This window comes from Carcharhinus amblyrhynchos, chromosome 2, assembly GCF_965287045.1.
Source record: "Carcharhinus amblyrhynchos chromosome 2, sCarAmb.v2.hapA, whole genome shotgun sequence".
Lineage (NCBI taxonomy): Eukaryota > Metazoa > Chordata > Chondrichthyes > Carcharhiniformes > Carcharhinidae > Carcharhinus > Carcharhinus amblyrhynchos.
In genome coordinates this window covers 111,979,020-112,002,527 of record NC_137325.1, presented here as the reverse complement: position 1 = coordinate 112,002,527, position 23,508 = coordinate 111,979,020, and the positions used below count along the sequence as shown (strand labels likewise).

Genomic DNA, 23,508 nt, shown 5'->3' with positions numbered 1-23,508 from the left:
TTGACTCACTTGATTCAATTCTTGAATGTAGTAACTGAGAAAGATTGCTGAGAGTAATGTGATTGATATCATGTTCACAGACATGCAAAAGGAGTTTGATTGAGGTTCAGTATGCAGATGACGTTTCTGTGTGAATTCATTCAAACTGAGCTCCAGGTCATTGTCAAGTCCTTCTCTGATGCAGGAGAAAATGGCCTTTCACTAAACAGCCAGTAAACGAAGGTCCTCTTCCAACCTGCATCACAGCACGTCTCCCTCCCATAGATTAAGTTTAACAGCAAGATCCTGGAAAGTGTGCGCCATTGTGTACCTTGCAAGCCTGCTTTTGACGAAGCCTGACGTAAGTGACAAAATGCAACCTCAGTGTGGCAGACTGAGAATGGAATGTGGCTCCCCTGCCACATCGCTTCCGGGTCAGATAACGCCTCCCCGCTGGCCCCCACAGACATCGCCACACCCAACCCCAGCATTGCTGACCCCCTTATCCTCCCCCCACCCTCTCCACCACGCAGACCGATTTTACCCCCCCCCGCCCCCCACACAACTGGAGTGTCCAAATCAGACTTTTGTGGAGCATATCTGTTTTGTACCGATTCTGGATGGGCGAACACAGTGATAAAGGAAGAAGTGCCAATAAGGTTTGGTGTGCAGCCCATTGTCAATTTAAATACATGCATATTGACTCAGTAAAGGGGGAGCTGGTGTGGAGGCGGGTGCAGATCATGCTATTCACCTCATGCCTGACTTTACCAAGATTTTGCGCCCAAAATTGGGCACAACTTGAAGGTAAGATCAGGCTCTATGTCAAACCAAATGCACAAACCTCTAAACACCTCATCTACCTTGCTTTGCAGCCACCTCAGAGACACTTTAACATTATAAATTGCTGGGTAGGCCTCAGCTGAGTATTGTGTTCAACTCTGGCTACCATACTTTAGAAAGGATGTCAAGACATTGAAGAAAGCATGAAAAAAATTACCAGGATGAGGGAGAAGAGAAGCTAGTTGGTGGTTCACCTAAGCTGGGTGGTTATGGAGATTTAATTGAAGCATTAAAAATCCTGAAGAATTTTGATAAGGAGGAACTTTTCCCATTGGCTAAAGAGTCAACATACGGAGGATGTGGCATTAACAAAATTAACAAAAGAGCGTAGGTGAGCTGAGAATCTTTATGCAGGGGTTTATTATACTAACTGAAAGTTAGTAGAAGATGATCCAATTGTAACTTTCAAAAGGAGTTGGATGCATATTTAAGAGGGGAGAAGTATGTAGGACTCTGGGGAAGTGGGACTAATTGGATACACACAATCAGTCAAATGGCCTATTTCTGTGCTGTAAGATTTGATGAACCTAATTGTAAGTAGCCTTATTTAAGAGTTTCATTCTTACTGCACTAACTAGCTACACTCACAACAATTCAATTTATTTTAGTTCATTGTAATTTTCTTTCTGTGGGAGTCTGGGCTGAAAATACCAGGGCTGAGAATCAATTAAGTGATGTAAATGTGCTATCAAGTGTGTCAGAAGAAATTTGCAACACGGGGATGTGATAGGCCAAAGATGTTAACTTGAGCAATGTTCACGATATTTGATATGGACAGATACACTTTGTCTGTCCGATTATTGATTAGACCTGTTTTTCTCTCAATTATCTTTCCTGTTTCACTAATCATGTCATGCAGAACATTTCTTCCCATTCCACAACACTGCCCCATCAAAATAATTCCAGCCAGTCACATTGCAGAAAAAATCATTTCTGCCAAACCGTAAGTCTTAACAAGCTGTACCAAAGTTCCAGCTGAGAAAATGTTTTAAGAATCTCTACTTGGGGGGGGAAATTAATGAGCATTGAACAAAAACATAAGAAATAGGGCTTAAACTCCACTTTCCTACCTGCTACCTTTACCTTTTAAGAGCCGTGGGGTTATGCTGCAACTATACCAGGCAATGGTAAGACCACATTTGGAATATTGTGTGCAGTTCTGGTCACCTCATTATAAGAAGGATGTGGAACATTGGAGAGAGTGCAGAGGAGATTTACCAGGATGCTGCCTGGTTTGGAGGGTAGGTCTTATGAGGAAAGGTTGAGGGAGCTGGGGCTTTTCTCTTTGGAGCGGTGGAGGATGACAGGCCATTTAATAGAGGTTTATAAGATGATGAGAGGGATTGATAGAGTGGATGCGCAGAGACTATTTCCTCGGATGGCTGTAGCTGTTACTAGAGGGCATAACTATAAGGTTCATGGTGGGACATATAGGAGGGATGTCTGAGGTAGATTCTTCATTGAGTAGTTGGGGTGTGGAATAAACTGCCTGCTGTGATAGTGGAGTTGGACACTTTAGGAACTTTCAAGTGGTTATTGGATGGGCACATGGAGCACACCAGAATTATAGGGAGGGAATAGCTTGATCTTGGGATTGGACATAGCTCGGCACAACATTGAGGGCCCAAGGGCCTGTACTGTGCTGTAATGTTCTATGTTTCTACCTATATCACTTGATTCCTTAAGAGACAAAAAGCTGTCTCTCATGGCCTTAAGTATACTCAACGATGGACCATCTACAGCCCTCTGCAGTCGAGAATTGCAAAGATTCACAAGCCTTTGAGTAAAAAAAAATTCCCCGATCTCAGTTCTAAATAATTGTTCCCTTATCCTGGATACCCCAGCCAGGGGGAATCAACCTCTCAATGTCTACCCTATCAAGCCCCTACAGGATCATGTATATTTTAATGTGATCACATCTAATTCTTTTAAGTTCCAGAGAACATAGATCCAATTTAATCAATGTCTCGTCATATGAAAACCCTCTCATCCCAGGGACCAATCTAGCAAGCTTTGCTGTACTACTTCCAATGCAAGTATATCCTTCCATTACTACGGAGACTAAACCTGCACCTAGTAATCCAGGTGTGGTCTTACAAATGATTATCATCACTAATTACCATTAGTCCGTGTATAAGGATAACTGATGTGTGTGGCACTATTGTAGTTATCGTGGTCTGAGTTAACTTCAGTTCTGAAGAAGTCATACTTGCTTCAAAATGTTAACTGTTTCTCCCTCCATAGGTGCTGCAAGACCTGCTGAGTATTTCTAGAGCTTACTGATTTTATTTGTGAATTTAGTTTACATACTAAAATAAGACTAAGAACAGATTCCTGTTTCCTATGTTGTTTTCTTAAGATTTTAAGTCATATTGAATACAGTTCTACATACACCTGACAATCAATTGTCCAAATGGTCATTCCTCACAAGCCTAGACTTAGGGCTGTAACATGCAAACTCCAAGATATTGTATACCCATAATTTGCACTGGGGACTTCTTTCAGATGGTCACAGATAATGATTTATATAATAATTACCTGCAAGTACATACTCCTTCTGGACAATTGCATTCCTCAGGGAACTGTATGGAAATGCTATTAAATTGCACACTTCAAAGAGTCCCAACTGGGTTGTATAAATAGTTACCCAGATAAAGCTAGAAGAATTAAAACCTCTTCTAATTTGTGAATAACTATTGCTCGCACTCCTGTGGATCACCCCCCACCCCGCTTTCTTAACAGACTTCTTCCATCCCTGTGTGAATATGGGAATTCCCCAATCAATGGGATAAAAGCAAATTACTGCAGATGCTGGAATCTGAAACCAAAAGAGAAGCTGCTAATGGTGTGACACAAACTGGAGAATAGTACCTCATCTTCCGGCTAAGCACATTACAGCCTTCTGGTCTCAACATCAAATTCAACAACTTTAGATAATTAGCGGTGTCTCATCTCGACCCCCTTGTTTTCATTTCATTTCATTTCATTTTTAACTGATCTCTACTGTTTGCTACTTTACTGCCTTTCTTCCCACCCCCACCCCCCCGCCCCCTCAAATCTTCATCTGTCACAGCTTACCCTCAGATTTCAGCCATTTGGCCATTCGCACCTTCTATTCTCTCTATGGACTGCCATTAGCAGCCTTTCCCCTTGCTTTTGTGGCTATGATTCATCTTTCATTCCCTCACCCTGCAGTATAAATATCTCTCACTTTTTCCATGCCTTTCAGTTTTGACATCTGTACTCGTAACATCAGCCCTATTTTCTCCTTACAGATGTTGCCAGAACCGTTGAGATTTTCCAGCATTTTCTCTTTTGGTCCCCAGTTAATAAGATTTGCCTCCAACCAATCCTATCCAATTCCACCCCCTCCCTTTTGAGGCATAACCCCCCTCACCCCAAGGGTCAACCTGTCACCTCGCCCCATGAGGCCAGTCCAGATGGACATGGTATTTTTTTATCTGTTGGAGCTGCCCTCGATGCTAGGCCCCAAGAACATGTTTCACTGCCTGGGTCTCGCTCATCCTGAGTCAGAAGGTCAGACATCACAGTAGGAAAAAATATTACGATTAAAAAAAACTAGGACTGGAGTAACATCTGACTCACTCACTCTGAGGAAGCTCAGGCCCAAATTAAGTGTTGAAAGGTTATTCACATTTGAGTAAGCTAGATCATGTCCTCCCTGTTGGAATTTGCATTATGAGACACTAAGGGGTGATTTAGCATGGCCAACACACCCAACCTGCACATTTTTGGACTGTGGGAGGAAACTGGAGCACCCAGAGGAAACCCATGCACGCACGGGAAGAATGTGCAAATTCTGCACAGACAGTGACCCGAGGCCAGAATTGAACCGGGTCCCTGGTGCTGTGAGACAGTAGTGCTAACCTGTGTGCCACCGTGCCAATAAATACTGTTTTTAATTCTTAAATTACTGTCATGTTTTGTTCTAATTATAAGTATCTTTAAGTATAATTTTCATTTGCTGTAATTTTACTTCAGTTCCTTGCTCAGCTGAAGATCATGGACTACAGTCTTCTGGTTGGAATTCATGATGTTGAGCGAGCTGAACAGGAAGAAATGGAGTTTGAGGATGAAGAAGATGAAGGAGAAAGTGATGGGGCTGGAGCCCATACAACTGGATCATGTGGAACACCTCCAGATAGCCCTGGGAATGTACTGAACAGTTCAAGACCATTAGCACCTGGTGAATTTGACCCAACTATTGATGTGTATGCCATAAAAAGCCATGAAAGTAAGTAAACAATTGTACTTTGTTCATGTAATGTACATAAAAATATAAAAATCCAAGTTGCTGCCAGCAGTTATAACAAAATAGTTGATAACATTTATGTGCTGATGCAATTTACACAGAAAATAAAAGTATGGTTGTCAATATAAACTAATTTAAATTAACCGTTATATACTTGTCTGAAAAAGCATTCAGCCATTTACATCAGAACAATTAAATACAAATTCTAATTATGATAAATGCGTACTCATTTTCCTCCAGACTGCACTTCTGCAGATCTTAATTTAATCAGAGAATATTTGTCTAAAATGGATCTGTTTTTAATCATTTGCATGCTAACACTCAAATCACATGCATAGTGTTTTTTTTAACCATTGATTCCCGTGGGTTGGCCTGTGCTGCTTATCACACTCATAGAGAGGTCAGAAAGCCATCGAAATCTCTGTTCACTTCGGCGGGGCCTGAAGGTCCCACTGGCGTAAAGGGCTAGAAGATTCCAACCACAGAATCTACAAATCTGAAAAGGGCTAGTTGATCCATTAGTTCTATGCCAAATTTATTCTCTGCTGGAGTTTCTACCCACCACCCTCTGGGTCCCATTCTATTCTGCCTTGTGTCTGCAGCAAGACCCAGACAATATCCAGGCTTAGGCTGACAAGTGGCAAGTATCAATCATGCCATACAAGTGCCAAGCAATAACCATCTCCCACAAGATGGAATCTAATCATCACCCTTTGATCGTCAATAGCATTGCCATCGCTGAATCTCCCACTATCAACATTCTGGAAGTTGTCATTGAACAGAAACTCAACTGAACTAGCCATATAAATACTGTGGCTACAAGAGCAGATCAGTGGCTAGGAATCCTGTGGCGAGTAACTCAACTTCTGACTCCACAAAGCCTGTCCATCTACAAGGCAAAGCCAGGAGTGTGATGGAATACTCTCCACTTGCCTGGATGAATGAAGCTCCAACAACACTCAAGAACAACATCAGCATCCAGGACAAAGCAACCCACTTGATTGGCACCCCTTCCACAAACATTCATTCCTTCTGCCTCCGCTGAACAATGGCAATACTGCCTATTATCTACAAGATGCACTGCAGAAACTCACCAAGGCTTCTTAGACAGCACCTTCCAAACCAACAACTGCTACCATCTAGGAGGACAAGGTCAGCAAATACAAGAGACCACCACCACCTGGAAGTCCGCCTTGAAGTGCCTCACCCTCATGACTTGGAAATTTATTGCCATTCCTGCACTATGATTATGTCAAAATCCTGGAGCTACCTCCCAAAAAGCACCGTGGGTGTACAGACACCACAGGAACTACAGCAGTTCAAGAAGGTAGCTCACCACCACCTTCTCAAGGGCACTTGGGGATGGGTAGTAAGTGTTGGCCTAGCTAGCGATGCCCACATCCTATTTTTAAAAACACTCTCATTAAATGCATCAATGCTATCTGCTTCAATCATACTGTATGAAGGCAGATTTCATGTTCTCACAACGCTCTATAAATAAATTTTTCCTAAAGCTGGAGCTAAATGCTTTACTTGACCTGTTAATATTTTAGATTTATGTTGCCTGTTTCTGAATTCTCCACATCCATCTTAATTAATGTCTTATTCATTTTAAACACCACTGTTTGCTCTGTTTTCAGTATTCTCTTTTTTGGAGAAAACAGTCCTGTCTTGTTAAATCCTTGATTATCATTAGATCCTCTCAATCTTGGTAAAGACCTTGAAAATCTTTTCCTACAAATTCTGCAGTGTTTTAACATACTGTTTGAAGCATGGAGGCCAGAATTGCATACAGTACTCCAAAGGTGTTCTGACCACAGATCCAAATAAATGTAACATTACCTGCTAGTTATGTATTGCTGAAAAAATATGTGGCTGAAGTTTTTACTCTTGTGCTCAGCAGGACAACTGCAAGAATGCCAAATTTCAAATAATCACAATAATGTATTCTAAAGGAGAAAAGAAAGCTGATGTATTTCAGCCATGTATTCAGTCAATCAATCCTCCTATTCCTATGCTCGCTAGTACGTAACATCGGGAGTATAGAATCCCTGCAGTGCAGAAGGAGGTCATTTGGTCCATCGAGTCTGCACTGACATCTATCCCACCCAGGCTCTATCCTTATGTCCCACATATTTTCCCTGCTAATCCCTCTAATTTATGCATCCCGGGACCTAACCCACACATCTTTGGACTGTGGGAGGAAACCGGAGCACCCAAAGGAAACCCACGCAGATATGGAAAATGCACAAACTCCACACAGACAGTGACCCAAGCTGGGAATAGCACTCAGGACCCTGAAGTTATGAGGCAGCAGTGAACATAGAACATAGAACATAGAACACTACAGCACAAACAGGCCCTTCGGCCCACAAGTTGCGCCGATCACATCATCACCTACCAACCTACAGACCTATCTATAACCCTCAATCTCATTAAACCCCATATACTCATCCAGAAGTCTTTTAAAAGACCCCAGCGAGTTCGCCTCCACCACCACTGACGGCAGCCGATTCCATTCACTCACCACCCTCTGAGTGAAAAACTTACCCCTAACATCACTTCTGAACCTCCCTCCCCGCACCTTAAATCTGTGTCCTCTCGTAGCGACCATTTCAAACTGGGGAAATAGCCTCTGAGAGTCCACCCTATCTATTCCTCTCAACATTTTGTAAGCTTCTATCAGGTCACCTCTCAACCTTCGTCTCTCCAGGGAAAAGAGTCCCAGCTCCCTCAACCTAACTTCATAAGGCATGCCTCCCAGTCCAGGCAACATCCTTGTAAATCTCCTCTGTACCCTTTCAATAGCTTCTACATCCTTCCTATAGTGAGGCGACCAGAACTGCGCACAATACTCCAAATGAGGCCTGACAAGGGTCTTATAAAGTTCCAGCATTACCTCCCGACTCCTAAACTCAATCCCTCGATTAATGAAGGCCAGTACACCATACGCCTTCTTGACCACCTCCTCCACCTGCGAGGCCGATTTAAGAGTCCTGTGGACCCGGACCCCAAGATCCTTCTGCTCCTCAACACTACTCAGACTTCTGCCCTTGATAGTGTACTTGTTCATCCCGTTGGTTCTGCCAAAATGGACGACTACACATTTATCCGCATTGAAGTCCATCTGCCACTTCTCCGCCCAGTCCTGCATCCTATCTATGTCCTGCTGCAACTTTTGCCATCCTTCCAGATCATCCACAACACCACCGACCTTCGTGTCATCAGCGAACTTACTTACCCATCCCTCCACTTCTTCATCCAGGTCATTTATGAAAATGACAAACAACAAGGGTCCCAGAACAGATCCTTGAGGCACTCCGCTGGTGACTGACCTCCATTCAGAAAAAGCCCCATCCACAACCACTCTCTGCCTTCTGCAGGCAAGCCAGTTCTGGATCCACAAGGCCAAAGGCCCTTGGATCCCATGCCCTCTCACCTTCTCAAGAAGTCTTGCATGGGGGACCTTATCAAACGCCTTGCTGAAGTCCATGTACACTACGTCCACGGCACTTCCTTCGTCAATGTGTTCAGTCACGTTATCGAAGAACTCAACTAGGCTTGTAAGGCACGACCTGCCCTTGACAAATCCATGCTGACTATTCCTGATCATGTCAAACCTCTCCAAATGTTCGTAAATCTTGTCCCTCAGAAGCCTCTCCATCAGCTTACCAACCACTGAGGTCAGACTCACCGGTCAGTAATTTCCCGGGCTATCTCTGTTCCCTTTCTTAAAAATAGGAACTACATCCGCAATCCTCCAATCCTCTGGAACCTCTCCCGTCTCCATTGACGACGCAAAGATCATCGCCAGGGGCTCTGCAATCTCTTCCCTCGCCTCCCACAGTATCCTGGGGTACATCCCATCTGGTCCCGGCGACTTATCTACCTTGATAGAATTCAAAAGTTCCAACACATCCTCCTCCTTAATATTCACGTACTCAATCCTTTCCATCTGCTGCAAATCCATAACAAAATCTCCCAGATCGGCTTCTACCGTGAATACTGAGGCGAAGTACTCGTTAAGCACCTCCGCCATTTCTTCTGGTTCCACACAAACCTTTCCCCCCTCACCTTTTATAGGTCCTATCCCTTCTCTTCTTATCCTTTTACCTTTCACATATTTATAGAAGGCCTTGGGATTCTCCTTAATCTTACTCGCCAAGGTCTTCTCATGACCCCTTCTGGCTCTCCTAATTTCCCTTTTAAGTTCCCTCCTACAGTCCTTATACTCCTCAAGATCTTTAACATCTCCTAATTCCCTGAACCTCTTGTACACCTTCCTTTTCTTCCTGACTAGGTTCAACACATCCTTTGTGCACCACGGTTCCCTCGACCCACCAAAACCCCCTCGTCTCATCGGAACGTTGTCATTCAGAGCTCCAGACACACATTCCTTGAATATCTGCCACCTTGCTTCGGTACTTTTCCCTAAGAACGCCTCCTTCCAGTTTATTTGTCCAAGTAACTTCCTGACTTCTTCGTATCTCCCCTTACCCCAGACAAACACCTTCCTAGCCTGCCTGATCCTATCTCGTTCCAACGCAATTGTGAAGGAGATAGAATTATGGTCACCATATCCAAGATGCTCTCCTACCGAAAGATCCATCACCTGCCCTGGTTCATTTGCCAGTACCAGGTCAAGTACAGCCTCTCCCCTCGTAGGCTTGTCCACATACTGCGTCAGGAAACCTTCCTGAACACACCTAACAAACTCCTCCCCATCTATACCCCTTACCCTAGGGATATTCCAGTCGATGTTTGGGAAATTGAAGTCTCCCATCACGACAACTCTGTTATTAAAACATCCCTCCAGAATCTGTTTCCCTATTTGCACTTCAACTTCCCTGTCACTATTGGGCGGCCTATAGATTACACCCAGCAAAGTTTTTGACCCTTTGCTGTTCCTAACTTCCACCCACAGAGATTCTGTAGACAATCCCTCCACGACATCCTCTTTCTCTGTAGCCATGACACTATCCCTGATCAACAGTGCCACGCCACCACCCCTTTTGCCACCCTCCCTGTCCTTCCTGAAGCACCTGAAGCCTGGCACCTGAAGTACCCAGTCCTGTCCCTGAGACATCCAAGTCTCCGTAATGGCCACCACATCACAATCCCAAACAGCTATCCACGCCCTAAGCTCATCTACCTTATTCACTATACTCCTTGCATTAAAATATATACACTTCAGCCCCTCAGTTTGGGCATTTCCCATCTCCACCACCTGTCTAACCTCCCTCCCATACTGCCTGCGGTCCTCCCCTACCTGGGAGCGAACCTCCTCCGTCCCAGTTTCCCCATCACAGTTCCCTCCCCCCATCCTTTCTAGTTTAAAGTCCCCCCGGTAGCCTTAGCCAGTCTTCCCGCCAAGATACTAGTCCCCCTGGTATTTAAGTGCCACCCGTCCCTACTATAGAGGTCCCACCTACCCCTAAAGAGGTCCCAGTGATCTAGGAACCGAAATCCCTGCCCTCTACACCAGTCCCTCAGCCACGCATTCACCCTAGCCATTCAGTGCTAGCCATTGTGCCACTGTGCTGCCCACCTCAAGAATAATCTTGAGGTTCTGCTTTTTAATTTCCTCCTAACTCCCTAAAAACTGGTTTCAGGACCTCATACTTCTTCCTACCTGTGTGTCATTGGTAGCAATGTGGAATACGACTTCTGCCTTTTTCTTCATTCCCCAGAAGGATGTTGTACAGCTGCTCCGTGGCAACCTTGACCCTGGCATCAGGGAGGCAACATATAATCCTGGTGTGTTCACTGCTACAGAAGCACCTGTCTGATCTCTGACTATGGAATCCTCATTACTGTTGCTTTTCTACTCATCTACCTAATCTCCAGTGTAGCTGAGCCATCCATGGTGCCACAGACTTGGCTCTGGCTGCATCCATCCTTAGGAACCATTGCCCTTGCCAGTATCTATAATGGAAAACCAATTAGCAAGCAAGGCTCCAGGGACTCCTGCAGAAGAAGCATCTGGTGGCCATATCACTTTGGTGATCCAGAGTAGAAGGATGGGGCAGTAAATTGTGTTGCATTTTGTTATGGACAGGACTTGACCTGGGCAGTTTTTCACATTGCCAGATAGATGCCAGTGCTGTAGCTGTATTGGAACAGCTTGGCTAGGGGCCTGACTGACTGTGGGACACAAGTCCTCAGCAGAATGTTGGCAGGGCCCATAGCTTTTGCAGTCCAGTTCTTTCAGCCATTTCTTGATATCACATGGAATGAATTGAATTGGCTGAAGACTAACATCTGCGATGCTGGAGACCTCAGGAGAATGTAAATATGGATGATCCACTCGCCACTTCTGTTTGAAGTTGGTTGCGAATGCTTCAGCCTTGTCTTTTGCACCCATGTGCTGGGCTCCCTCATCATTGAAGATGGAGGTGTTTGTGGAACCTCCTCCAGTTAATTGTTTAATTATCCACCACCGTTCAGGACTAAATGTGACAGGACTTCAGAGCTTAGATCTGATCTCCTTCTCATCTCTTCCCCCTTTTATTGGTTTAATCTTCTCTGCAGTCTTACCAAGCATTTCCACTAGGTTTTTAGTCTCGGGCAGGTTTGATATAAACCACAACAACTGGTCCAACTCCTTCACTTCCAAACTCCTTCCCAACTGCTTTTAATATATCCTTTATTCTGGAACAACAAGGTCGCCAATATATATTCTGGGACCCTTGATCACAACTCGTGGAGCTACCTTTTTACCATTTTGATTCTAAGTGCTGGGCGGACTGGGAGTGTGTCAGATCTGACTTTTAGACCTGTTCTCAGGTACCCCCATACACATACTGACTGCAAAAATATCAGCTAGTCTGAATCTGCACCAGCCTGTGAGCGGGGCTTAACGTACCCGAAATCCTGCAGCTCCGATCGGTGCCTCCAAATGCGCATGCGCAGAAAGAAAGGATAGAATGTTGGTCCCCTGCCACATCCCACCTGGGCTGGACAATACCTCCCCCTGGCCCCCACCGACATTGCCCCACCCTCCCCAACATTAGTGACCCACATCACCCTACGCTGCTGCCACTCAGACTGATCACAGCCTCCCTTTCACCCCCACTGATCACAGACAGAATGGTAGCAGACCCTCTTTAACCACCCCTCACCGATCTCAAGCAGAGAGCCATTGGACCCCCACCCCCCAAATTGCAAACAAGTTGTTGGACGCTCGGCACTTACCTCCTCACTAACTCTCACTGATGAGCCTCCAAATCGGACTTGTATGGAGTATGTCTGTTTCGCGTCAATTCCAGATGGGCGAACACAGTGGTAAAGGGGGAAGTGCTGGTAAGGTTAGGCGTGCAGCCCATAAGTCAATTTAAATGCCTGCAAATGTATTTAAATGGCTGTCACACTAGTTTCAGGTGTGGCCCCAGTTGCAGCCATTTTCGGGCCTTGGTAAAGGGGCAACTGGCGCAGAGGTGGGCGTGGATCGCATTACTTGCCTCAGGCCTGAATTTACCAAGTTTTTGCACTCAAAAACGGGTGCAACGTGATGATTAAAATTGGGCCCTCTGTCTCTAACTGAGATCCCCAAGATCTCAACTTCTATATTCCGTCACCCTGGACTACATCCTGGACTTCGGTGCCTTGGTTAGTATTTTCACATCTTCACAGCGACCCTTTCCTTACCACAGTTAAGTTGCTTATATTTGCTCAGTTTCGCCAAACTCTGTGGTTCCTCTTTCACTTCATCCACTCAGTTTTCCCTTGCCCCCCCAACTATTTATTCTTAATCCTTTTTCTGTACTTCTATTTCTCTGCAGTGTGACTGCATTCTGGAGTTTATATTACTCACTGTCCCTTAAATCTCAAAGTATCTCCATCTCACACTCTTGACTCAACATTCTGAGCTGAAATGACTGGAGAAGTAAATGTATCCCACACATTTTGTCATCTTTCAGCAATGCACGCTAAAGTTAAAGGTGTGGAGGCTCAAAGTATATGCGGGGCTGGAGTTAGAAAAAATGTAACAGAGTATGGTTGTAATATTATAAATAGTCACAGTTTTCTTTATTACATCAGGCTCCTACACCAACAACCAATGAAAAAGTGCTTACCACGTTAACACCTCATGAGTTTTTGCAAAAAGTGTAGACCAGGGCAAATGTTACCTCAAAATGCTTACACCTAATTTACTTTTTTTTTTAATTCTTTCGTGACTGAGTATCGGTGGGAAAGCTAGCCTTAATTGCCCTTGGAAAGATGATGGTGAGCCAGCTTCTTGAACCTCACACACAGTGAATTCCACAGTTTTGAACCAGTGACTGTAAAGGAACAGCGATATTATTCCAAGTCAGAATGGTGTATGGCTTGGAGGGGAAATTGAAGATGATGATGTTCCCATGCATCTGCTGTCCTTGTCCTTAGAAATAAGAAGGGTAGCAATCATTGATTTGGGAGGTACTGTCAAAGGAGCCTTGGTGAATTGCTGCAGTGCATCTTACAGGCAGTACACACTGCTGCCACTGTGCACCTGTGGTGGAGGGAGTGAATGTTCAAGGTGGTGAATGGAGTGTCGATCAAGAGGGCTGCTTTGTTCAGAATGAAAAGCTCCTTGAATCTTGTTGGAGCTGCACTCATTCAGGCAAGTGGAGAATATTCTAAAACACCCTAGGTTGGGGAGTTGATAGCTGAGTTACTCTATGTTGAATTCCCAACCTCTAGCCTGCACTATGAATGATATGCTTTGTCTGTATAGCATGCAAGAAACAATACTTCTCACTATGTACTAATACATGACAATAATAAATCAAATCTAGTCAAATGCTCTGGTACTACAATGTTCATATGGCTGATCCAGTTAAATTTCTGGTCAATGGTAAGACTGAGGATGTTGATTGGGGGGGCGGTTTCAGCATTGTTAGTGCTGTTGAATGTCAGGGGGAGATGGTTAAATACTCACATGTTGTAGATTATCAATGCTTGGCAATTGTGTGGCACAAATTTTCCTTGCCATTTATCAGCCCAAACTTGAATGTTGTCGTGGTCACATTACATGTAGGCACAGACTGCATCAATATCCGAGGAGTCAGGAATGGCACTGAACATTGTGCAATCGTCAGCAAACATCCCACTTCTGATCTTGTGATAGAGGGAAGGCAATTGATGAAGTAGCTGAAGATGGTATGGACACAAACACTACCTTGAGGAGGCCCTGAGGCTGAGATGATTGGCCTCCAACAACCAAAATCATCATCTTTTGCTAGTTATGACTCCAACCAGTGAAGAGTTTTCCCCTGATCTTCAACATTGCTAAAGCTCCTTAATGCCACATTGGGTCAAATGTTGTCTTGATGTAAAAGCCAGCCAGCCAGTCACTCACCTTACCTCTTGAATTCATCTTGTCTGCATGTTTGGACCTAAACTGTAATTGGGTCCAGAGCCAACTGATCTTGGTAGAACTCAGACTAAGCAGCAAACAGCAGTTATTGCTGAAGTAAGTGTCACTTGGCAGCACTGTTGATGCCAAGTGACACTTCCATCACTTTGCTGATGATCAGGAGTAGACTGACGGTGCAGTAATTGGCAGGATTGTGTTCATCTTGCTTTTTGTGAGCAGATGCCAGTCTGTACTGGAACAGCTTGGCTAAGTGCACAGCTAGTTGAACTGTTCAGACTTGCAGCTTTCTCTCCTTGAATTCTGGTAAGGTCACATTTAACAACAGTGTAACCAGCAATGTTGGACGTATACATGTTTACCAAGTCTAAAGTTCAGAAGAGGAAACAAACATGATACGTTGGCAACCTTTCAATTCCTTAGTCAAATTACAAAGTTTTGAACCCTGCACATTGACTAAGTGTTTTTTTCCCCAAGTCATTTTCTTCAGAATTTTTAATTTCATGTTTTTGTTTTATAAATTATAACTTAAAGGCTTGCTCATTCTTCAAAGCAAAGATGACTATGGTCATCAGCTGGGGTGGTTAGTAGGGTTCTGATGGGTACATGGGTGACTGCTAAGGCCAGTCTGTACCAAGAAGGTTCTTCATTCAAAGGGTGGTGAATCTCTGGAATTCTCTGCCCATTGAAGTGGTGGCGGCTACCTCGCTGAATATATTTAAGTCACGGGTAGATAGGTTTCTGATAGACAAGGGAATTAAGGGTTATGGGGAGAAAGTGGGAAAGTGGAACTGATCCACTTCAGATCAGCCATGATCTTATTGAATGGTGGGGTAGGCTCGAAGGGCTAGATGGCCTACTCCTGCTCCTATTTCTTATGTTCTTAAGGTTCTGCTGCAAATAGGACAGGATACCACAGACAATTGAATTTTGGGTGAGTTGCTGGTTTGTGATTTCCACTTCTCACTTTTTCTCTCGGCCCCTGATATGAAATAAAGAATAAACAATAGCAGTGTTATGACTTAATGGCTGGTTAAAGAGTACTTTGAGATTCTACAGTTGCTGTAACTTACTCTTTTATTTCTTTGCATAGATACCATGGGCTGGATTAAGTGCTGAGGGGCAGGGCTGGAAGCAAGGGGCAAATCCATTTCAGCAGTACCCTAGGCTGCATATGTGGTTCAATAGGAGTCTAGGAGTGTGGGCCATTGATGACACTTCCCGCTGCTGGAGAAGTGGCATGATGCTACACTATTTTCTCAGCCTTCCCGGCTCCTAGCCTGACCAAAGGACTGGTTTTAAAAACAGTAAATTTAAGTTTACTTATTAGTATTATTTATTAGTTTATTTACAAGTAGGCTTGCATTAATACTGCAGTGAAGTTGCTGTGAAAATCCAGCCTGGATCTTCTGACCATCTTAAGAGATAGAAAACCTTGGTAAAGGTGTGGAGCCTTTATGCAAAGTGCTTTCTTTTGTATTTTTTGTTAACTTAAACATACAAACTGCTTTTTGTGTACTGATTTTTATTCCCCGCCCCCCCTGCTCTCTTTCTTTGGAAATAGGCTAGTTTGGATTTCCACTGAAACCTGGAGCCATCCCAGTGGTGTGCCTCCAGATTAGCATCTAGTTCAAAGCCTAGTGTTTTTTGTTGGATGTGGGAAAATGTGAAATGGCAAGTCCTTGCTTACAAGTTAGGATTCACAATTATCAGTTTAAAAAGGGATAAGATATATATTGGAAATTGGCTTGTACTGAAAGTGCTCATTCATTGTTCCTTCTTTTAGTATTCATAAGATAACTCCCACTGCTGCATGTCCTATATATGTTAGTTAATGTTGCCATTTTTTAAAAAATTTCCACCTTTTTAATAAAATCTATCTACACATTTTCAATAACATCCTGTTCATAAATCACATAATTATTTCATAGACTCCCTGCGGAAGGAGACTTACTTTCTGGGAATTATTGACATTCTAACACATTATGATGCAAAGAAGAAAGCTGCACATGCTGCCAAAACAGTCAAGCATGGCGTAAGTACTTTCCCTCAAAACCTGTTTTGAAGTTTGAGAAAGTTATTCTTCTTTAGTGAGTGCATATCATGAAGTTAAAAGTGTGGTTATGTAGCTAGAGTCATTCTAAGTGACTATGGTAGTTATTTAGTGTCAGCCTGGCTCAGCAGGCCGTGCATTTGTCTCTTGAGACTTAAGACTGTGGGCTCCATCCAGTACTAAAGCACCCACTCAATGCTGACATTCCAATGCCAAACTGGATTGGTATGGCACTGTCAGACATCCCATCAATGAGGCAATAAGCTGAGGTCCTAACTGCCTGTTCAGCTGGAAGTAAAAGATCATGATATTTGAAGAAGAGTAGCATGTCCTGCTCTGCGTCCTGCCCAATGATCAATTTTGATGCAACACCATCAGAACAGACTCAATTGTGATTTATTGTATTTGCTGTCGCTCTGCGTATTGTATATCGGATTTGACTGCACAAAAGTGTCCACACTTCAAAAACTTTCTGGAACTGGTTACTCAATAGCTGACCAGATTACATTGGATACTGATTCTAGATGGCTAAATTGAAAATTTTCCAGTCATCAATACTGACATTTCTGCCCTTAATGAGAAAAACCTAGGAATGAGCATATATAGGTTTCTTCCTGTTCTTAATTTCAAACTAAATTAGACATTATTCACTGGCTGTCAATTGACATGCCTCAGTCCTGCAATTGGGTCTAGTCATCAGGAAGAAATGAGTGGTTGAAATTGATGCACTGCATTATTATCCGCCGCTTGTGGAGAATTACCTAAATTTTTTTCTTTAATTCTCTCAGCCTTCACAAGGAAATAAGCACTTTAAAAGATTTGTATGCAAAGTTTTATGCAATCCCATGTCCAGTCATTATGTGAAGACCTACTTTAGAAAGTTAAATTTAAAATGATGATCATTTGTATTTCTTGTGTTTATAGTCTGGTGCTGAGATCTCCACCGTCAACCCAGAGCAGTACTCAAAGCGCTTTGTGGAATTTATCACCAGTATTTTGACATAGCTCGACATGGATCGCACATGCAGGGAATGGGAGGGGTTACAAAAATGTGGGAATGAAATGGGCTAAATGAAGTGGCATATGCAATGTTCGTCTTGCTGAAAGCATTCCCTTCTTTACATCTTCTGAATGAGATGACTGACGGAAAATAGCTTTAACTGCTTCCTGAAACTGCCAGCACAGTACTCCCAATTAAGGACTTTATTTTGTGGGAAGAATATAAAATCATCAGAGTGCACTGCTTTAGCAACACTCCAGGATTAGCTGTGATGGAACTTCATGGGAGGAGGTACTTTCAATAATGGGAAGAAATTGCATGTTAATTGACATACAGCAATTACTGGTATCAAATTATAAACTGTGGATCGGTTTATCACTTGAACTGAAAGATGCAGAGCAGTATTTGTTTAACTTGCTAATGTTACACTTCCATTGTGCACACTGGCACTCCACAAGGTAGCTTCTTGTTTTTTTCAAAGGGAGTCTTGACCTAATTAAACTTGCAAAGTACTGTAAATTTATGTTGTGATAAGTTAGTCTTAAATCCCCCACTTTAGGCAGCTTATACCATCTTTGTTTAAAAGTTTATAATTATTTTAAGGCAGAGGTCAAATTAAGAAATCAAAAATTTCAGTCTCATTCATTCACAGTAATTGGGCGCTTTGTATTTAATTTATCAGAGCTTCATTCTCACAGTACAGAAAAGATCTGCATTTAACTGTCAGGATCTGCCTTATGATTATTTAACATTGTTTTGGGCAACATTTTACTACATTTATCTAACTCGTATTTTAATAAAAAATGGGTAAGATGTTAAAGGATTTGAAGACACCTTGACCACTTTATACAGAGTAAGAAGTCTCACAACACTAGGTTAAAGTCCAATAGATTTATTTGGAATCACGAGCTTTTGGAGCATTGCTCCTGATGAAGGAACAGCGCTCTAAAAGTTAGTGATTCCAAATAAATCTGTTGGACTTTAACCTGGTGTTGAGAGACTTCTTACTGTGCCAGCCCCAGTCCAATGCCGGCATCTCCATGTCACTTTTCTACACAGCAGATCCCATTGTGTTAGGGATTGGAATACAAAATGGAAAGGAACACTGCATTCGTAACATCTCAGATCACCAATCGTAATAAATCGTGCAGATTGATTTAATTATTTCATCTCAATGTAAAAACTTCTTTTCATTCCCACTGTTACTAGTGTTTACAAAAGAAGTGTCTGATATGTCACATTGTGAGCAGCTTTTCCATATTAACATGGATTCAAATAAAATGACCTCAGGAAAATGTCCATCTTCTCCATGGTATTAGTGGGCTCTGAGGAATTTGACTCCTTAATTAAATGTGGAATGCCTCAATTATTCATTACACCTTTCGTGTAGAGGAATAGATTCGGACCATCAGAACACAACAGTAATATTTCAGAATTCACAGTTGCCTTTTTAGTTGCTGCAACATTGTTTAAGTATCATGTAAATATGTAATAAATGGTTGCCTGAAACTATGGTCATCTTTCTTATTTTAAGCATGAACTGATCTTTTCTGTACTACTTCCACTATATCTAATTATGCAGATTATGCCTTGTTAAATAAAACATGCTTAAATATCTTCAAAGATTACACTGTGCAACAGGTGTGCCTTTTTCCTAGGTGTATCATTGAGATTGCTGTTAAGACTATTATCAGCTGCATTGCTGTGCCCTCCCCAGATGTTTGGGAACTTAAGCAAGCAAAGGAGTGCCAGAATGCCTTTTCCTATTAAAAATGTGTCAATGCTGTTTGGACTGCAATTTTTTTAAATGCTTCACATTAGGTAGCAATTACCAAGATTGTACTAGGATTCTAGTGAGTATTAGCATCTTCAGTGGCCAAAGGCAATATCATCAGTGTGTTTATGTAATAATTTAACATGGTTTTGTTACTCTTGATATAGTGATGTTAACACTGTAATGTAAATGTACAGTTATATATTTTACGTATTTAAAGAATTTTTTCCATAATCGTTGTGCCAGTCATTTTCATTTCAAATCTTCTGTAGGATGGCTGTAGTTTCCATTAGTAATAGGACTACAAGAAACATGCCCATGTGGGAAAAAGAGGTACGCGTGCAAACAATATATTTGGGCAAAAATTCCCCTCTGGTTCATCTATGTATTTTAAATGCTTCTGGCAGCTTAAAATATAATGCACAATGTTTTGTCTTTATTAGTCATTCATGTAAATAAATTGTTTTTTTGTTAAAGTGAGGCAACTTCATAAAGTATGTACTAGTGCTGCATTCTACACACTCCATATCTGAGCTTTGCTTTATGAAATAAAGCACCCTGTTGTCTCAAAGTGTTTCTTGCATTGATGGTGTTATTTTCATAGTGGCAGTGAGAATAACTGCAGTTGCCTATTGTAACATTTCCAGAACCATTTTAAAAAAGTAGAGCTGATGCCTAGAAGCTGTTAGAGCTCTGACCCAGTCACTGCATAGTCACCTTGCAGCAATTGAGTGCCCCTTTGTCAATGTGTAGCCAAGGAATGGTAGCAAAGTGCATAATAGATGCCTTTTCTTCTATATTTGGAATCAGCCTGACCATGCAATAGTCTTTGTAACTGATCTGGGCCCTTTAATAAATTGCTATTGAAGAAAAGAACAATGAATAGCGTTCCAACGTTCTAAATTGTTTGGGGAAAATCAAGATCCTTTTGCTTTATGGACAACTAATTGTTATCCTTTCTTTTCCTTGACATATCTCCAGAATTGCCCCATTTACCAACAGGGGGAGTTGTTGTCCCTTTGTTTATGTAGGTTCCCTGAAGTGGTATAAAATTCACATTCGTGAACCCGTTCTCAATAATTGTTTTGCCCTTTCAACTACAGGAAACATTGTCCCATTAGTAAAAAGTGATTTCTGATTTGCCTTTAGCATCAAGACTTTTTTTGAACAAGTATTTTATTTTCTGTTGAAAATTCTACTGTGGTTAATAAAGCCTTTCTCAACAAGCTGTCCCTTCTAGAAATCAGCAAAGTTGATAGTTTTTATTGAAGCCTTTGCAATATATTATTAGACACAATGTAAAATTTGTCATTTTGGTGAATAGTGATGGTCATTAAACATAGATATAGGGGGGTTATCCCAAATCGCATTCCAACTGCCAAATTTGCGTGAAAACTGGAGTAACTCCCACTGATTTTTTTTTTAGCGGAATTTTCAGATTGAACCTCCCACACTGAGCATGGCAGAGTGCTCTAGCAGGATTCCCTCTGAAAATCAGGGGGCTGGAGAGGCTGGTAGCATAGCGCTGAGTGAGCCACTGCGCATGCGCTGATTTCTCAGTACTGAGACTGGCGCATGCTCAATGGCCCCATACTGCCGGCCTCCTGATTGCTGGCTAGCCCCGCAACTCTGCATCGCTGCCATTTCAAAATCCCCTTGTGCCCCCCAATTGGTGGCCTCCTGGATCTGTCTGGGCAAACCCCGATCGCCCCCTTCCCTCCCTCTCCCAGCAATACTCTGGCAGAATGGCAGTGGACACACTGCCCCCCACCCCCACCCAATTCACTGTGGCCCCATCCCTTTGACACTGGTCAATGCCCAGTGGGCAGTGCCATGGTGCCCTTTGGGCATTGCCAGTTTCCCCTTGGGTAGTGCCAGGAGGCCAGGCTGGCTGTACCCAGGGGCCACCCCCCCCCCTCAATCCCCGACTTCCTGGTAGGGCCTCAATGGCCTCTCTTCCCTCCAGCAGGGTTGGGTTGCCTGTTCAGTCCCAGGCCCGCTAATGTCACTGAAAAGGGGGTTTAAATATTTAAACTGGAAATTGAATACTCTAAAAACTTTGCCACAGAGGCCTGGGTGCCTGGGAGAGGCCACTAAATAGCTCCGCTGATGTCTCTCGGCCCATTTTGCTGCTTGCGCAAGGCAGCAGCTGGGTGAATTGCCCCATAGTGTTGATAGTTCTAGGACTTTATTATTAGAAATATGTAACTTAAGATATGCACATTTCTAGCAAAATCCCATCTCTGTCCAACATGTAACATTCCAAGGCGGATACCATATTTAGTTAAAAACAGTGTCGAGCATATAATTGCACAAGGGCAGGTGGGAGGTCAAAAGATTGGAAAAGTATAAAGAACAGCAAAGATTGACTAAAATATTAATAATGGGAAAATTCAATCCAGGAGAAAGATAGCTAGAAATGTAAAGAAGGATAGCAAGAGCTTCCATAGATATTTAAATAAGAAAAGTTAACAAAGTGAGCGTGTCTCCTGTAGAAAGTGGGGAAGTGATGGTATTTTGCATCAGTCTTCACTATGGAGGATACCAGAAACCAAATAAATCAGGAAATGCAAGGGAGGGAGGATCTCAGAAAAAGTACAATCGCCAGAGAAACGGTACTGAGTAAATTGTTGGAGCTGTGGCTGACAAAGCCCTGGAACCTGATGGACTTCATTCTAGGATCTTAGGTGAAGTGGCTAGTGAGATGGTTGACATATTGGTTTTAATTTTCCAAAATTCCCTGGATTTGGTAACTATTCCATTAGATTGGAAAATAGCAAATGTAACTCCTTTATTCAAAAAAAGAGGCAGACAAAAAGCAGGAAAGTACAGGCCTATTCGCTTAACATTTGTCTCAGAGCAAATGTTAGCAGCTATTATTAAGGATGTAATAGCACATGGGTAAATGCAAGGTAATCAGATAAAGTCAACATGGTTTTTGTGAAAGGGAAATCAAACCAATTTATTGGAATTCTTTCACCTCCTGACTCCCCAAAGTTTGCCAAAATCTACAAGGCACAAGTCAGGAATGTGATGGAATATTCTCCACTTGCCTGGATGAGGGGAGAAATACAAAAGGGTCCAGAGGGGCAATTTGATTCACTGAGGGTGGTGAGTGTTTGGAATGAGCTGCCAGAGGCAGAGGTAGGCACAACTTCGTCTTTTAAAAAGCATTAAGACAGTTACATGGGTAAGATTGGTATTGAGGGATATAGGCCTAATGCAGGCAATTGGTGGGTTTAGCTTAATGGTAAAAATTGGGTGGCATGGACAAATTGGACCAAACAGCCTGTTTCCATGTTGTAAACCTCTGTGGCTCTAAGTGCTGACCAGTGGATGTACTGAGATTTCCCGGAGGCATTTGATAAAGTGCCACATCAAAGGTTATTATGGAAAATAAAAGCTCATGTTGAGGGTAATATTACTGGTGTGGAGAAGATTGACTAGCTAACAGAGAATAGGCATAAATGGGTCATTTCCTGCTTGGCAGCATATGATGAGTGGTGTGTGCCACAGAGGTCAGTGTCAGAATCTCAACTCTTTTTACAATTTTTTATAACTTATTTGGATGAAGGGACCAAAGGTATGCTTGTTAACAACACAAAGATGGGTAGGAAAATAAATTGAAGAGGGCACATGGAAGATGTAGAAGGAAATACATAGGTTAATTGAGTGGGCAAAAATCTGGCAAATAGAGTATCATGTGGGTAAGTGTTAAATGGTCCATTTTGGCAGGAAAAATAAAGATGAAGCATATTATCTAAGTGAGAGCTTGCAGAGCTCCAAGACTCAGGGATCCGGGTGTCCTAGTGCATGCATCATAAAAGGCTAGCATGCAGATACAGCAAGTAAAGCTAGTAGAATGTTTTTGTTTATTGTGAGAGGAGTTAATTACAAGAATAGGAAGGTTATGCTTCAGTTATAACTGAGCACAAGTGAGAACAGATCTGGAGTGCTGTGTAGCGTATTGGTCTCCTGATTTAAAGAAAGGTGTAAACATGTTAGAAACAGTTCAGAGGAGGTTTAGCAAACTGATACCTGGAATGGGTGGGTTGTCTTATGAGGAAAGGTTGGACAGTTTAGGCTCATATCCACTGTTTAGAAGAGTAAGAGGTGACTTGAAACTCTTCAGATCCTGAGCGGTCATGAAAGGGTGCTTATGGATACATGTTCCCTCTTGTGGGAGAATCTAGAATTGGATTCACTATTTTAAGAAATAAGGATTCACTCA

The 23,508-nt window shown here is 42.6% G+C and overlaps 1 protein-coding gene across 2 annotated transcripts in view; it reads left to right on the top strand.

The window, feature by feature from the left end:
* The window catches only part of LOC145361441 (phosphatidylinositol 5-phosphate 4-kinase type-2 alpha), a 215,412-nt gene extending 197,008 nt beyond the window's left edge, over positions 1-18,404 (top strand). For both annotated transcript variants that reach the window (XM_080217254.1, XM_080217264.1), the window contains exons 8-10: positions 4,825-5,077; positions 16,382-16,485; positions 17,428-18,404. In XM_080217254.1, coding sequence (XP_080073380.1) covers positions 4,825-5,077; positions 16,382-16,485; positions 17,428-17,508 — 438 coding nt within the window. In that variant the 3' untranslated portion in view covers positions 17,509-18,404. The remainder of the gene's footprint in view (positions 1-4,824; positions 5,078-16,381; positions 16,486-17,427) is intronic.
* Positions 18,405-23,508: the final 5,104 nt, after the last annotated feature.